The sequence below is a fragment of the Macaca nemestrina genome, chromosome 4, assembly GCF_043159975.1.
Source record: "Macaca nemestrina isolate mMacNem1 chromosome 4, mMacNem.hap1, whole genome shotgun sequence".
Classification (NCBI taxonomy): domain Eukaryota; kingdom Metazoa; phylum Chordata; class Mammalia; order Primates; family Cercopithecidae; genus Macaca; species Macaca nemestrina.
The window spans coordinates 120710579-120724731 of record NC_092128.1 but is presented as its reverse complement, the minus strand read 5'-3'; the positions used below and the strand labels follow the sequence as shown (position 1 = coordinate 120724731).

The 14153-nt window shown below is 40.1% G+C and overlaps 1 protein-coding gene across 15 annotated transcripts in view; it reads right to left on the bottom strand.

Annotated features, from left to right (window-relative positions):
• Positions 1-14153, bottom strand: part of LOC105492372 (IKAROS family zinc finger 1) — a 102875-nt gene that overhangs the window by 71851 nt on the left and 16871 nt on the right. For all 15 annotated transcript variants that reach the window (XM_011759425.3, XM_011759424.3, XM_011759407.3 and 12 more), the window contains one exon: positions 6637-6756. In XM_011759425.3, coding sequence (XP_011757727.1) covers positions 6637-6756 — 120 coding nt within the window. The remainder of the gene's footprint in view (positions 1-6636; positions 6757-14153) is intronic.

Sequence of the window (14153 nt, the reverse complement as noted above, 5' to 3'; positions counted from 1 at the left end):
ACCACACACACACTACACATCTCACACACATATACACACTACACATCCCATACACATATACACAGCACACACATACACTACACATCCCATTCATATACACACCACACACATACACACCCCATATATATATACACAGCATACACACATACACTCCACATACATATACACACACCACACACATACATGTACACACAAACATGTGTCACATATACCACACACGACTACATACCTAAACATACTACATGTACACAGATGCAAACATACACATGCCACACATACATATATATACATCACACACCACATATACCCCCCACATATATACAGACACCTGCACACACACAACACATATACCACATGCACATATACACAAACACACACACATCAATTTCAGTTTTCCAAGGAAAGTTATTAAACTTCTGCTGCCTGATCTCACCGGTCTATTCCAAAACCTAGTACAAGCTGGTATCTGATATAGCACAAAAGTCACTTACTTTAATCTAAAATCAAAACTGTCATGAAGTTCTGTCATGATCCCTAAACATTTTGAACTACTTGACAAATTAGCAGACATAAAAATCCTACCCAAAAGGCAATCTGGAAGACTGTACATTAAAATTGACTTTGAAATGCGAAGCAATGAACCTGTTACATCATGGCCTCTCTTATCAAACATGGAAAAGCTTAGAGGTGGGCAGATCATTTTGTAATGCTATATCTCATGTTTGGGAAATTTGGAAAAGGGGAGGCTTTCCAACTGGGATCATCTGGGTTTGGACATGTTTGTGCTGACAATACTTGCTGTCTTCACGAGGGATTCCAAGATAGTGGTAGGAAATTGCAAGACGAGTAACACAGAATTTTCAAAATTTGCTCCATGGACCACTGAATAATAATTCAACTATGAAGGGGGCAAGGAACTAAAAAAGCAAGGTGAATAAGAATCCAAATAATATGCTTTCAGTTATTCCTCAAAGAAGAAAAAAAAAAGAAAACTTGAAACCAATACTCCAGTCACTTGAAGTTCGGCAAACAGTTCTCGGCTTGAGACTTCTCTCACATTTGAACATGCTTGAGCTCAGCTGCAGCTAATGCTCAGATGCTGCTAGATAATATTTCTCCCCAGCTAAAATGGGGTTTATCGGTTCAGAAGAGATGCATTCCGCAGATAAAAACAACTTCCTCTAGCTGCTGATTAGATAAGCAGGCTCCGCATCCGTGCTCAAAAGCCTGCTGCCCAATCTCCAATTAGACCAGAGCGGCTGCTTTCTTTCCATGGTGAAAGCTGTCCTCAGCACCACTCCTTCCTTCCCAGGCTGTACAGGACTGTTACTACCATTTGTCTACCTCCCCAGTACCGTGCTGGTCTTCTGCCTGAAACTCTAAGATGAAGGGGAGATTTGGCACCAGAATAGCTGATTAAAAATATGGTAATCCTCTTACAATTCCCACTGCAGTCCTAGAACTCATGGCTGAGTAAAGAAATTTTTACTTCAATTGAATGAATAAAAAAGAATATTTATGCTTTTACACACTCAATCATTTGTTCTGAAGTCCAGAGGGAAAATACCTAGATTTTTTTTTTCTACTTTTTTTTTTTTTTCAATTATGCGAGGGTAAATCAAATCCTCTCCAAACTATTCAACGTGAAGTACCTAAGTTGTGCTGATTCAGTTTCTATCTCTCCGTGCTGCCAGGGAGCCTAGATCCTATGCCTCTGAACACCACACTGTGAGATGCAGGCTGAAATAAACCACTCATGAAACCATGGCAATCTCCTCACAACTCCTGGAGTTGGCTGCTCCAGTGCACAGAGCCAAAGAAGCACATTCTGGAATGTACCAGGGCATATAGAAATACACCTTATCTCCCTATATTCAAACTCATGGGTCCTCCCGCCTGAATAACTACTGCCTGAGGTTGTCCCGATTATCAAGCCAGGTAGCAAGTCATTCAGTAAGCCTTGTTCCAGGCCCATATGGGCCTCAATCCTTCAGCCTTCCACAGATTCAACTAACCCATCTCCGGTCGCTTACATCAATCATGGTCCCAATTCAGTCCTATAGCATTCCTGTGCCTCTGCCCTGGGTTTTTTCTTCAATTCTACTCTAAGCCCTAAATTTGCCTGTCTGCTTTCTCAGGGGTGGCCATCCCATTTTCTAGCCTGGAATCTTTCTTCTCTGTCCTCTGGTTTTTTGCTCCTCTGTTCTGCCCACCCAAATGCCTCCCCTGCTTCCTGAATTCATGAGGGAGGAATGCCCTTACTGACACCTCCAGACCTCTGTGCTTGTCAATAGAATCCTAGCAGCTGAGAACCCTTGGTTAATTTAGGACACGGAAATGTGTACAAGAGAGAAGTCAGTAACTGGCAAATATGTATGTATAAAGAAGGAGGAAAAAAATGCAAGTATTACTGAATAAGGGAAGAAAATAACTAAACTTTTACTTTTCTCACACAAAACACTTACCTGCTCTCCAGACCCCAACCCTGACATAATTCCTAAATGAAAAACTTTTAAGAGTCCCTGCTCAAGAGTTTTCAGAACAAGTCTTAATTCATTTTTTTTACTTCTCTAGCATGTGTAGCATGGCTGACTGAGTAAATCTGGGGTTGCCTGAAGAGGTCACTGAGTGCATCCTCAGCTTTAAACAGTTTCATACACAACCACTTCAGAGAGGTGAGAGTTCTCTAGTTTTTAAAAAGACCACTTCAGAAGCTAGAGTCTCATTAAATAGACCATTCTGATGACTAAACCTCTCCTTACCAAAAGGAGAGTAAAGACCACATCTCTCCTTTAAGTCTAACTTAAATTCTTCAAGCAGCACTTTAAATCCTTTGTTCCATTTTCTTCAGACCTGGAAGAAAATGGAGGCCAACTGAGGGCTGCAGGGCTGCTGTGCCCTCTGGCTCTGTCTCCTTCTCCCTAAACTTACACACAAACCTAGAATGTTCCTTCCACACTGAATGAAGCAATGAGATGTGAAACCATTACTTATTTATTCTGGGAGTGACTCACCAATCAGTATAACCTCGCACCCTCATCATAGGGGACTGATTTCTACCATTCCCAGCAATTTGTTTATTAATATGGTCTGTTATCCTTGTTGAGAATAGATTTGCCTAACACTGAAGGATGCCAGTGGTCATAACAGCTCACAGCTTTCCAAAAGTGTTCCTTGTCACTTTCTAAAGCAGACACCCGTGTAATCTATTATTAGCAAATCATTTCCCACCTTTTTTTTTTTTTTTTTTTTTGCATCTTTTAGCCTCTCACCTTTTCTTCTTGAAATTTCAACAGTGACAGCTCGACTTGGACTTGAGTCAGGTGGCGGCCAGCACCCTTACTCTGTCCTTTAGTCTTGCCCTATTCTAACAAATTCCTCTTTTCTCTTCTGGCTGTTTTCAGTTTGCTTATTCTTTGGACGACTTTTCTTTTTTAAGTAAGAAATACCTCTTCTATCCTTGGTGCGGGTCATCTGTTCTCTCCCTTTTCGCAACTGAAGCTACGATAACTTCCTTTACCCTTCTTGTAAATCTTTGAAATTTCTATTTTGCACAAGTTGAATTTCCTTTATCTGTCCTTTTTACTTTGTGTCTTTGCTACTCTGTCTTCAACAAAGTATGTCTATATATGTTCCATCTAACCCTCAAGGCCATTCTGTGATGCAGGTTCAGTTGCTACTGCCACCTTCCAAGGAGGAAACTGAGGCTCAGAGAGAAAAAGCTTTGCCAGAAGCTCCAGGCCAGGGAGGAGGGAGCTTGGACCTGTCCCTTCTGAGGTGTGCCTTACCCACAGGGCACTCTCCACCTCTGCTGCTCACCCTGCATTTCAGCAACTCCACTTCCTCCTGCCGGCCCCACTACTTCTGTCCCGGGGAGGGCTGTCTTCTCATTTCCTGCTGTGCGCTCTTTACAGTCCTTTACACTGATGACTTATTCCCATGGAATAATGTGATGAAATATGGCACCCAGTTTATTTCCTTTATCCACGAATTCCCCCACCTTTTTATATTGTTTCCTAATGTTCTCTACATACTTCATTTATTTAATGCTATACACTACAAATTAATGAACAGCTTGTCACCACATATGAAAGCCGGCTGGTTTCCTTCCAGAACCATCGAGGGTGGTCTCTAAACTCACCTATGTGAAGAGCCCTCTCTTCCCTCCATGTCTTCTTGGGCACTTCGGTCTTGTGGGATCCTCTCCCTCCCTCACTTCCTCTTCTCAAGCCTCTCCTTTGTGTGGTGCCCGGTTTGTCATGTGGGCTTTTGCATCTTTTTTGCTTTCTTTACAGTAACCCATCACTCCTGTGGCCTCTAGCCCCACTGAGGAGCATTCATCTCCCAAATCATCTCAGTGCCCACGTCACACGCTGTCCCCGCCTGTCCACAGGGCTGCATCAACTGCTATTTACAAGCTGAGCAAAGATGTTTTCTAGGGTTTTTAAATTTCACAATTCTGAAATCATATTTTCTAAACTTCATCCTGAAGGAAAGGTAGACTGAAAATCATGTCAAACATGACAAAGGGCAAGGCCAGGACCCACGGGCAAGGACAAACCTGCCCCTGACTCCAAGGTGACGCCTGTGCTGGGGGCAGCTGGGACCGAGGGCAGGACTTTGAACCAAGAGACACAGCTCTGGGAACCCATCAGTAATGCCAACCACATGTTGGGTGGTCTCCCACCCAGGAAAACCCACTAACAATATGACGTCCATAAGGGACAGGATACTGACACTGTTTTGAAGGCATGTGTGCTATTCTTCACTCTCCAGGAATCGGCCTGACTTTCAGTTCTCTAAGGGTGCCCCAGCCACGATGGCTCACAGCCTTTAAGGGCAGTTGCAGGGATTCCAGGGAGAGCCCATCTCTCTCTCCACAGTGACCCGAGCCAGCCTCCTCACTCTGACATCCAGGCTCTCTATTCATTTACATGGTTAATGGATCATTTCTTCTGGTTCAGTCCCTGAGCCTCTCTGTGTTCTTGGGCAGGGTGTGAGCATCTGTTTGCTCCTGTGTTAATCAGGGAGAACAGTACCCTTGGCACTGGGTGCTTCAGGGACTAAAAAAAATCCGGGAACATCACCACCCAATGACTATTCCTGTGCCACTTTTGCAAACTTTTCTCATATCTATGTGTTACTATTGACTTAATGTTTTTATTTAAACTGATTTTTTTAATTTACATAAATGTGTTTTGAAAGGAACCCTTGTAGTGGCACAGTGTATGGTAAAACCAGTATCACTTGCAATACATAGAAGACAATCTCAAAAATAAATACATAAATTAAAATGAAACATGATCATTTGCATCCCAACTTTGGAAAAGCCTGAAATGATATATGTATCTTTCTTCGGTAGAATAGAGCAGATAATCCACAAGTTCATTTCTCTTCCCCTCTACTTTCATATAGTAGCCATTTTCCAATAGCGTAAAATAATTCATAAATATACTTGCTTTCTGGATTCATCTACACCAAATGGCTTTAGCCACCATCTTTATCTGTTTATGCCATTAACTGTGCTGCTGAGTTAAAAGAAAAAAGAACCATTATACCTAGTCCACTTGGTTTCTAAGACACATAAAAAGCATACAAAATATGTTTTCTATACATGTAGATAAAATTCTCAGTTATCACATTTTCCATTATTGCATTAGGATGTCCTATAGACAGACAGTTGAGGCGATTCTCATAAGCCTGAGAATTTTAAATACATGTTCCCTCCTTGGCTATGGGGGCTTATGCAGCTGACCCACACTGATCCAGTCTACCTCATTTTACCTGTATGTCCTTCATGATATTCTTTTATGCCAATAGGTGGCTTTCAGTATCACAGCTCTTTCTCTTTTTAAAGGAGAAAGCAAGTATTCCAGGGAACCGTTGACTCAATAGCTCATGAGAACATGGTATAATGGAGCAAGAACTAGTCTTTGAGTCAGAAATTCAGTTCAATTCTGACTGTGTCATTTGACCTTGGTTAATTCACTGAACTTCTCTCAGTCATTGGTTTCTTGAAATAAAGAAGGTGGGTGACGTTTTCCAAACACAAACTGTCACATGTGTAAGTTGACCAGTGGAGTTGCAGATGGTTCCATATGTACTTTTTTATGGAAAAGGTATGTAAATGTGTGCTTAGATTTTTTTTTATAACATTTAAAAATTACCATTTATGAAACTTTCTGTTTTTAGTTAAATCTGAATTTTAAGAACTAGAGATTAGAGGGATAACATAAAATGGCCAGATGTGGCTTCTTCTAACCCCAAACACTGAAGAGCACTGTTGCCAAAACACATAAGTGTGTCATTTTCACGATCTACAATCCATAACATTTGATATTCCTGCAAGTGCAGTGAGGACAGAGGACAGAGACAGAGACGCCTCCCTGGGCAGGATTGCTCCTCAACTTGGACATTTTGCGGGGTGTGTGGCTCTCATGGCCATGCTGGCCTGTGAGTGTCCATCCTCCCACACACCAGAGGACCCCCATCCAGCCAATCTCTGTGCCATGTTTCTTATATGCCAGTTGAGGGAACACAATGGATAAAATTACTCGTATCCCTTCATCACTGTCTTGGAAAAATACAAAGAGACAAAGGTTTCACAGGCACAGAGGCCGCTGGTGACCCACTTACCCACAACTCTGTCACTCTTGGAGCTTTGCTGTCCTCCCGAGGTGGTGGAGAGGTCCTCGGGGATCGGCATGGGCTCATCGCCCTCATCTGGAGTATCGCTTACTGGGGGGCTTTCCTTCCCTGAAGAGAAAGAAGAAGCGTGAGTCTCGGGCGGTCATGGTCAAGGTGCCTGGGCTTCCCCCTGGCTTGGCTTGAGAGAGTGGCATGAGGAGGCAGGTATTGGGTAGAGCCAGTGCTTCTCTGCTGGGATGCATATACCTTTTTCTTTTTATATGAAAAGTCACTTCTCCCCACACAAGACAAATGAGAGAACACAGATGTGCAAAAGGGAAGAAATACAATCACCTATAATCCCAGACACTGCCACTTTAAAAATCATCTTATATACTATAAATAATATGAGGTGACATCATTTTGTTTTTCAAAATGAACTAGGTTTTAGACATTCTCATGTACATATTTCCATACTCAGGGACATATTTCCATAATTTCATTTATAATGGGCACACTAGGATTTATTTAAGTTCTTTTCCTGTTTTCGAGTTCATATTGTTTTCTGTCCTTTTTTTATTATTAAACAACACTGTAACGAACATCCTAATAGCCAATCTTTGCACATATTCCTGATAATCACCACAGTATAAATATCTAGATGTTTTATCACTGAGTAAAAGGCATCTATATTTTTAAGGTTCTTCCTATCTTTTGTCAACTTTTCCCCCTGTAAGCTTGTTCCAATTTACCGCCACAATGAGCTTGCCGCACCACACCCTCTTGTCAATTTGTGTTTGAGGATACCACACCAGGTATCCTGTCATCTGCTCACTTTCTTTGCAAGAGCCAGGGAATATCTTACCAGCTGCTTAGTTTGACTTAACTTGGTGGGGAGAAGAAGACTGGACAGGGAATGGAAGGGAACCCCATGCCTACTGGGAAAATGATCCCCTCTCTGCAAGCAAAGGGAGTCTGCTAACACAAATTCTTTTCTTTGAAATAGGAAAATAAAATATAATCCATACAAATACAAAAATTGCTTACACTATACAAAGTAAGATTTACAAAAATGAAATCGGGTTTTACAGAATACCTGTATTTATTTTGACTGGATTAGAATTTAATTTGGCCAGAGGCTCTAGCAATGGGGAATCACTCCTACTCTGAGGAATCCAACCTTCCTTGGGAAGCCACAACTGGAAGGAAAGGCTCTTTTCTCCACTGAAGCTGCAACTCCTATAGTTTCCGCCCTTCTAGATCTAACTTAAACTTGAGTTGAGACACAACCCACATGCAAGAAACAGATTATGTGAACTAATGCAGTATAGCTACGTGTGGAAGACCATTTTAGAGGAAGGTCCTGAAGAAGTCTAATGAAACAGCAACAGCCTGGGAGCGTGTGCCTGCTGACTGAGCTGGCAACAGGCAAGGTGATATGAACACACAGACAAACCTAGATTTTTGAGAGTGTGTGCAAATGATGAACCAAACATTAAAAGGTCTGAAAAACATGACTAGGTATTGTGTGAAATGTCCTTGTTTGTTGAATAAACCTTACACAAGAGTAACACCAGCATTTCAGATGACTGGCAAGACTAGTAAAATCATTCCCGGTATATAAAACAACCCTTCCTGGAATATTTAAAATAGAACCTGCACAGGCACCAAGCCTATGCTCTGGGGAATACTATTTCATTCTCTGGAAAACAGACATTACAATTTAATATTCCAGCTTAGCTGTAATTACCACAATTGGCATATTTTCAGAAAGAGCATTATTGGGTATATTTGGATAGCCAATACAAAATTAATAGCTAAAGATGGAGCAGGATTATAAGAATTTCCCAAGGAAAAACAAAAGGCCAGCAAGACATTGATTGAAAGTGCTCATGTTATGCTAAAGCCTTGGAAATGTGTATTAAGTCAGTACTATTTTCATTGCTATAAATAGAATTTTTTTTGTTGTTTTAGATGGATTCTCACTCTGTCACCCAGGCTGGAGTGCAGTGGCGTGATCTCGGCTCACTGCAAGCTTCGCCTCCCGGGTTCAAGCCATTCTCCTGCCTCAGACTCCCAAGTAGCTGGGACCACAGGTGCCCGCCACCATGCCTGGCTAATTTTTTGTATTTTTTTTTAGTAGAGATGGGGTTTCGCCGTGTTAGGATGGTCTCGATCTCTTGACCTCATGATCCGCCTGCCTTGGCGTCCCAAAGTGCTGGGATTACAGGCATGAGCCACTGCACCAGGCCTATAAATAGAAAAATTTTAAAGTAACAATTGCTAAATATCTTACTGTTTTCAGTTATTTCATAAATGGAGAAAAACTCCAAATAGGAGAATGCAGGAGGTATATGAACCACCTGACAACTCTTATTTTTGTACAAGATGACTTCCTAGAGCAATGATGCTCAAACTTCCAGGACTTTAGGAAGGTTGTCAGAGGAATTCTTATTTTTATTTTATTTTTTTTGGCAGCGGAGGGGTGGGGGTAAGAATAACAAAATAATCTTACACAGAACTGTAATATACACAACGGTCCCCTACATAAAGTGGGGACCTTGCAATTTGGGGAGGCAGGGACCCAGGCCACTTGCCTTGAAGACCTGCTAAAGTACCTTCATAGAAATGACCATGAAGCCTCCTGGCCTGACATGCTATCCCAATGAGTAAACATGTACAGAGCGTGTAGGGTGTGCATGTGTCTCATGATTAACCAGCTGTCATTATTATGGGGTGGGGGAGGGACGTTGAGAAACTAAACTTTATTGACTCTTTTCTGCCTATAGTTTTTCCCTGTGATCGCGCTGGAGCACTGCAGGATGCTCTGAGATGCCTTTAGATGCACAGCACCCTGGAACCCAGGAAGGATCATAAAGAATCAGGACTTACCCAGTGAAAAAATGTCGTACTTTCTGCTCAGTGCATGCTAAAATACATCCAAATAACTCTTAGTTACTTTTACTAAAAAATTTAACTGCTGTATCTATGAGAGAACAAGATCCACTACAATTTGTTGAGGATGGTTCATAATAACAGGTGTGCTTCTTAAGAATTACATCTGCCTTTACTTCCTGCACTGAACTAAATGTCAGTGCTCCAGTGTCCCTGATCTTGCATCTCAGGACATTTATTTTTTTCAACATGGGGGAGAAAAAGGAATAATGAAACAGTAGGGATCGCAATTCTAAAATACCATGGGTCAGACTGATCAATAGGAACTCTCTATGCAGAAGAAACCACATGGGGAGACGGGAGAATAAAAAATCAGTCTTGGCATGTACAGGGGCATCGAGTAAAGAGTCAGAACTGGATGGTAGTGAAGTGAGATATATTCACATGCCCACCAAGGGCTCCATGTTAATTCAAGCTCGCCTTGCCTGAACTCAGTGATAGTTCTTAAGAGGTTGTCTGATTTGCCTAAAAGCCCCAAAGTGTGAGTCCGGGCTGCTGAGAATTTCATCCCTCACGTGAGCCTCTGTGCCCAGGGCCCCTCATCGTCTGTGATAGCTGAGGATCTCCATGATGAAAAGTTATCACTTCATGAACCCCATCAATATAGGCACAGTATTTTTAATGCATTGATTTTAAACAAATTTGTCCAGTTAACCATTTAAAATGTAAAAGTATGTAAATATTATAAAACACTAAAATGATTAAAACAAGTCAACACATCTCAAATACTAACACACAGTGACTAGGAGTTAGTTGACCCAGGACATAGTTCTGGCTTTGTGGCTTGACCAATTAGTTGTAAGACCTATGGGAACACAAGACCGGTCCCCTTTCTAAGACTCCTTCCACAAGTGGAAAAAGTAGGCTGAAAAACATGATTTTGGTCTATCTCACAGAGTTGCGGTGAAGATAAAATAAAAATAATGTGCATGGATTATAATATGCTAGGTAAACTTATGGTATTATTTGGTAAACTATATGTACATAGAAACATAAGGTATATATTGCATCAAGCTCCCACACTTTTCCTAAGAACATGTACAATGGCATGCAAACACACAGAGATGGAGACAGCAAGACATCAAGTGTTTAAATAGAAGAATTTAGAAGATGCAATACAATTCACTTACTTAGAAAAATGAAATAAACTTCTGGTTAAATTACACATTTACACTTAACTTACCTATGGCCTATGTTTCAAATAAAGCATTACCTATGTGAAGTGTTCTGGGAAAACTGGATGAGATATGGTATAATTAGCTTATAAACTGTAAGCAGATAATTTCTCAAGTAGAGTATAATTCACTCCACAAAGTTCTATGATCCCCCCTCTCCCAAATGCATGGGGTTTTAGTATATATAATTGCCCAAGAGGACATAATTCTCTGGGTAAATACAAGCTCAAAATATAGAATCCCAACTCTATCAAGTAGTGGAGAAGCTTGCACTATAGGGTCCAAGCAGGGATCCCACCCCAGAGCCATCTCTGACTCCCTACTGGACTTCTGGTCAGTTACTTAAATTCCATGAGTCTCAGCTCCCTGCAGGTTGGAAATGATAATTGTATTTTCTTCTGTGGGTCCTTGTGAGGTTGAAATGAGAAAACACTTCAGGTAATGTTTGGTAAATACAAAGCATTTAATCAATGTGATTTACTATGCTTAACTTGATAAAATATTCCCATTTACACTGCAATATATACAAACCTTCTTTATGTAAGCAGATTATATACATCTAAGGGTATACTTCTGGTTTCCATATCCCCAAAAAACCACACTACAAATAGCATTAAGCCAATATCCAATATATATTTAGGGTCACAGGTGCCAGAGGAACCTTAGAGATAACTGGCTCAAGTCCCTCCTGTTACAGATGATACTATGGTGGTCCAGGAGGCAAAAATAACTGTCTCAGGTCCCATCGTGGGAGGCAGAGATGGGATGCTGATGCACGTCTCTCAACTCCCATATCCTTTACTTTCCTACCGGTTGACTCTTTAGAAACCAAACCAAAAAATAATGCATAGGTATAACACGTATTTTGGAAAGACTGCCAAAAACACAAAAGAAAGAAAAAATATGCTTTACCCAAAGAATTAGTGAGATGTGCCTTAAAGGAAAGGGTAGCTTGCTTTAGATATGCTCTCCTCCAAGTCCATCAATAGCATTTTCTCAATACTCTGTGAATTCAAGTCAGTAAACGCTTATGGAGTGTCTACTACTACACATCTGTGAGACACTGTAAACCAGGGCATAGCCCACATTTATACATCTCAAGGAACAAAGAACCCAGTGCTTTGAAAAAAGACACATGTTAAGTATTTATCTGTTTATCAAGCATTTCACATACATTAGGTTGAATCCAATGAAATTGCTGATACATGAATATTTTATGAGAAAAGAGGATGATTTAGGAACATATTCTTGATAAGATTTCTTATAATCTATAACATAATCTTGATAAGATTTCTTGTCAAGAATGTCAACTCCTATTTGGTTAAATGTACATCCTTAGCCATAACTAAGTGTTATTTCTTCCAACTTTAGAAATGAAAAAAAACAAATACTGGTTTTAACTGGAGAAGCAGAGATCAAACTCCAAGAAGTAGAAAAAATATTCTTTGATTCTTTACTAAAAGTGACATGACACTTTAAGTGCTCTCATCACTATGTAGAGTGCTCAAAGGTTAACAGAAATCAAAAGTACTATGAGTGTTTTAGAAATAGGAATCCCTTTGGTAAGCGTACACAAACTAAATTTCAGACCAAATCATTTCAAACAAAAACAGAGTTTCCTTTTTCAGGAAGTCTTATGTAATAAGGTCTCCATTCTTGTCCCCGCCCCCAGCTACCCTATCCTTTGAACGGTTAGGGTGCAGAACAAATTACTTATTTTGTATAATGGTAAAGACAAGAAAACTACCAGAGGAGAATCAGGCTTTTGTTAGTTTTGTTACTAAGATATGAGATCAGAATACTGAGTGGCTATTCCTTATAGAAATATTCTAGAGATGAATCCCTAGGTGTCAGCATTCAGCTTTGACTCTAGAATATCAGAGTGTAGACCCCTGCATTGGCCAAAGGGGTCTCATTTTCTTTAAATGCACCATGCAAAATACCAATTTAGAAGTTACCCAAAGTGAAAGCGACAAGGAAAAGAAAAAGAGCAGAACAATGAAAGCATCTTTTTGGCCTCTGGAAATTTTTAACATGCTTGGGTTTCTTGACACTCTAATCACTTCTAGTCACAGTCAGCAAACCCAGTGAATGAGATCCTCTTCCATGAGTGAGGATCACAGTCCTCATCTACCAGTGTTTCCCAGACCAGCTTTCCTAGGCTGCAGTGAGAGGCTGGCGAAGCCAAATGAGAGGCTATAAAGAGCTAAACTGCTTTTTTTCCCATTTAACTAGTTTTTTGCTGTTGTGCTTTTTTGTTTAAGAAACAAAGTATATGCTTAAGGAAAATAAATTCAAATAATGCTAAAAGGTAGAAGATGAAAAGCAAAGTTTTCCTTCTTCTCCTCCTCTTCCCTAACTCATCCCCTTCCTTCTACCATCAATCTTCCAAGAGGAAGTCCAGGTTAATAAATATCACTCTAGAATTTTCCTAAACGTTATGGCCAAGCATATAGAAAATGTGTATGTGTATGTAATTTATTTTCTTTTTAAAGAACGAGATCATACTTTGCATGCTATCCAGAACCATGCTTTTCTCACTTTCACATGTATTTGAACTTCTTTTCAAACTAGTTCATTCATATCCTCCTTATTTTTAAGAGCTGTATGTGGAAGTACATGGATGTACCATAGTTTTAAAATACTGATAACAATGCTGCAGTGAACAAATGTTTAAATGCTTTGTGCACTTGTGAGAATGTACCTCTAAGGTAAGTTCTTCAACGCAAAATTGATATTTGGATTTATACCATTTTTGTTTACATAGATAATCACAAGCTTTTGGACACATTTTCACTTTTACCAACTGTACCATGAAGTGCCTGCACACCACATTCTAAAAGTTAAAATGCCACATGTTCCCACTCACATGTGGAAACTAACAAATGCTGCTGTCATCAAAGTGAAAAGCAGGACAGAGGCTAATAGAGACTGGAAAGGTTGGGGGAGGGGAAGATAGGGAGAGATTTGTTGAAGGAAACAAAATTACAGCTAGGTAGGAGGAATAAGTTCTAGTGTTCTACACCATTGCAGGATGACTGTAGTCAACAATAATATATAGTTTCAAATAGTTAGATGGAAGATGTTGAATGTTCCCAACACAAAGAAACGATAAATGTTTGAGATGATGAATACGCTGATTTACCTGATCTGATTACTATACATTGTATGTATCACAACATCACTATGCACCCAATGATTTTGTGTCTATGTACACAACTATTTTGTGTCAATTAAAAAAAATTAAAAATTAAGTGAAAATATTCAATGATATACAAACAGAGAATTGTATTTCAGATATAAATGTACACAAAGAATGTGGAAATTATATTGTAATAAATACAAAGCCTAACTCTAAAGGAAAAACAAGCTAGCCTTTTGTTTGTTCTTTGCATC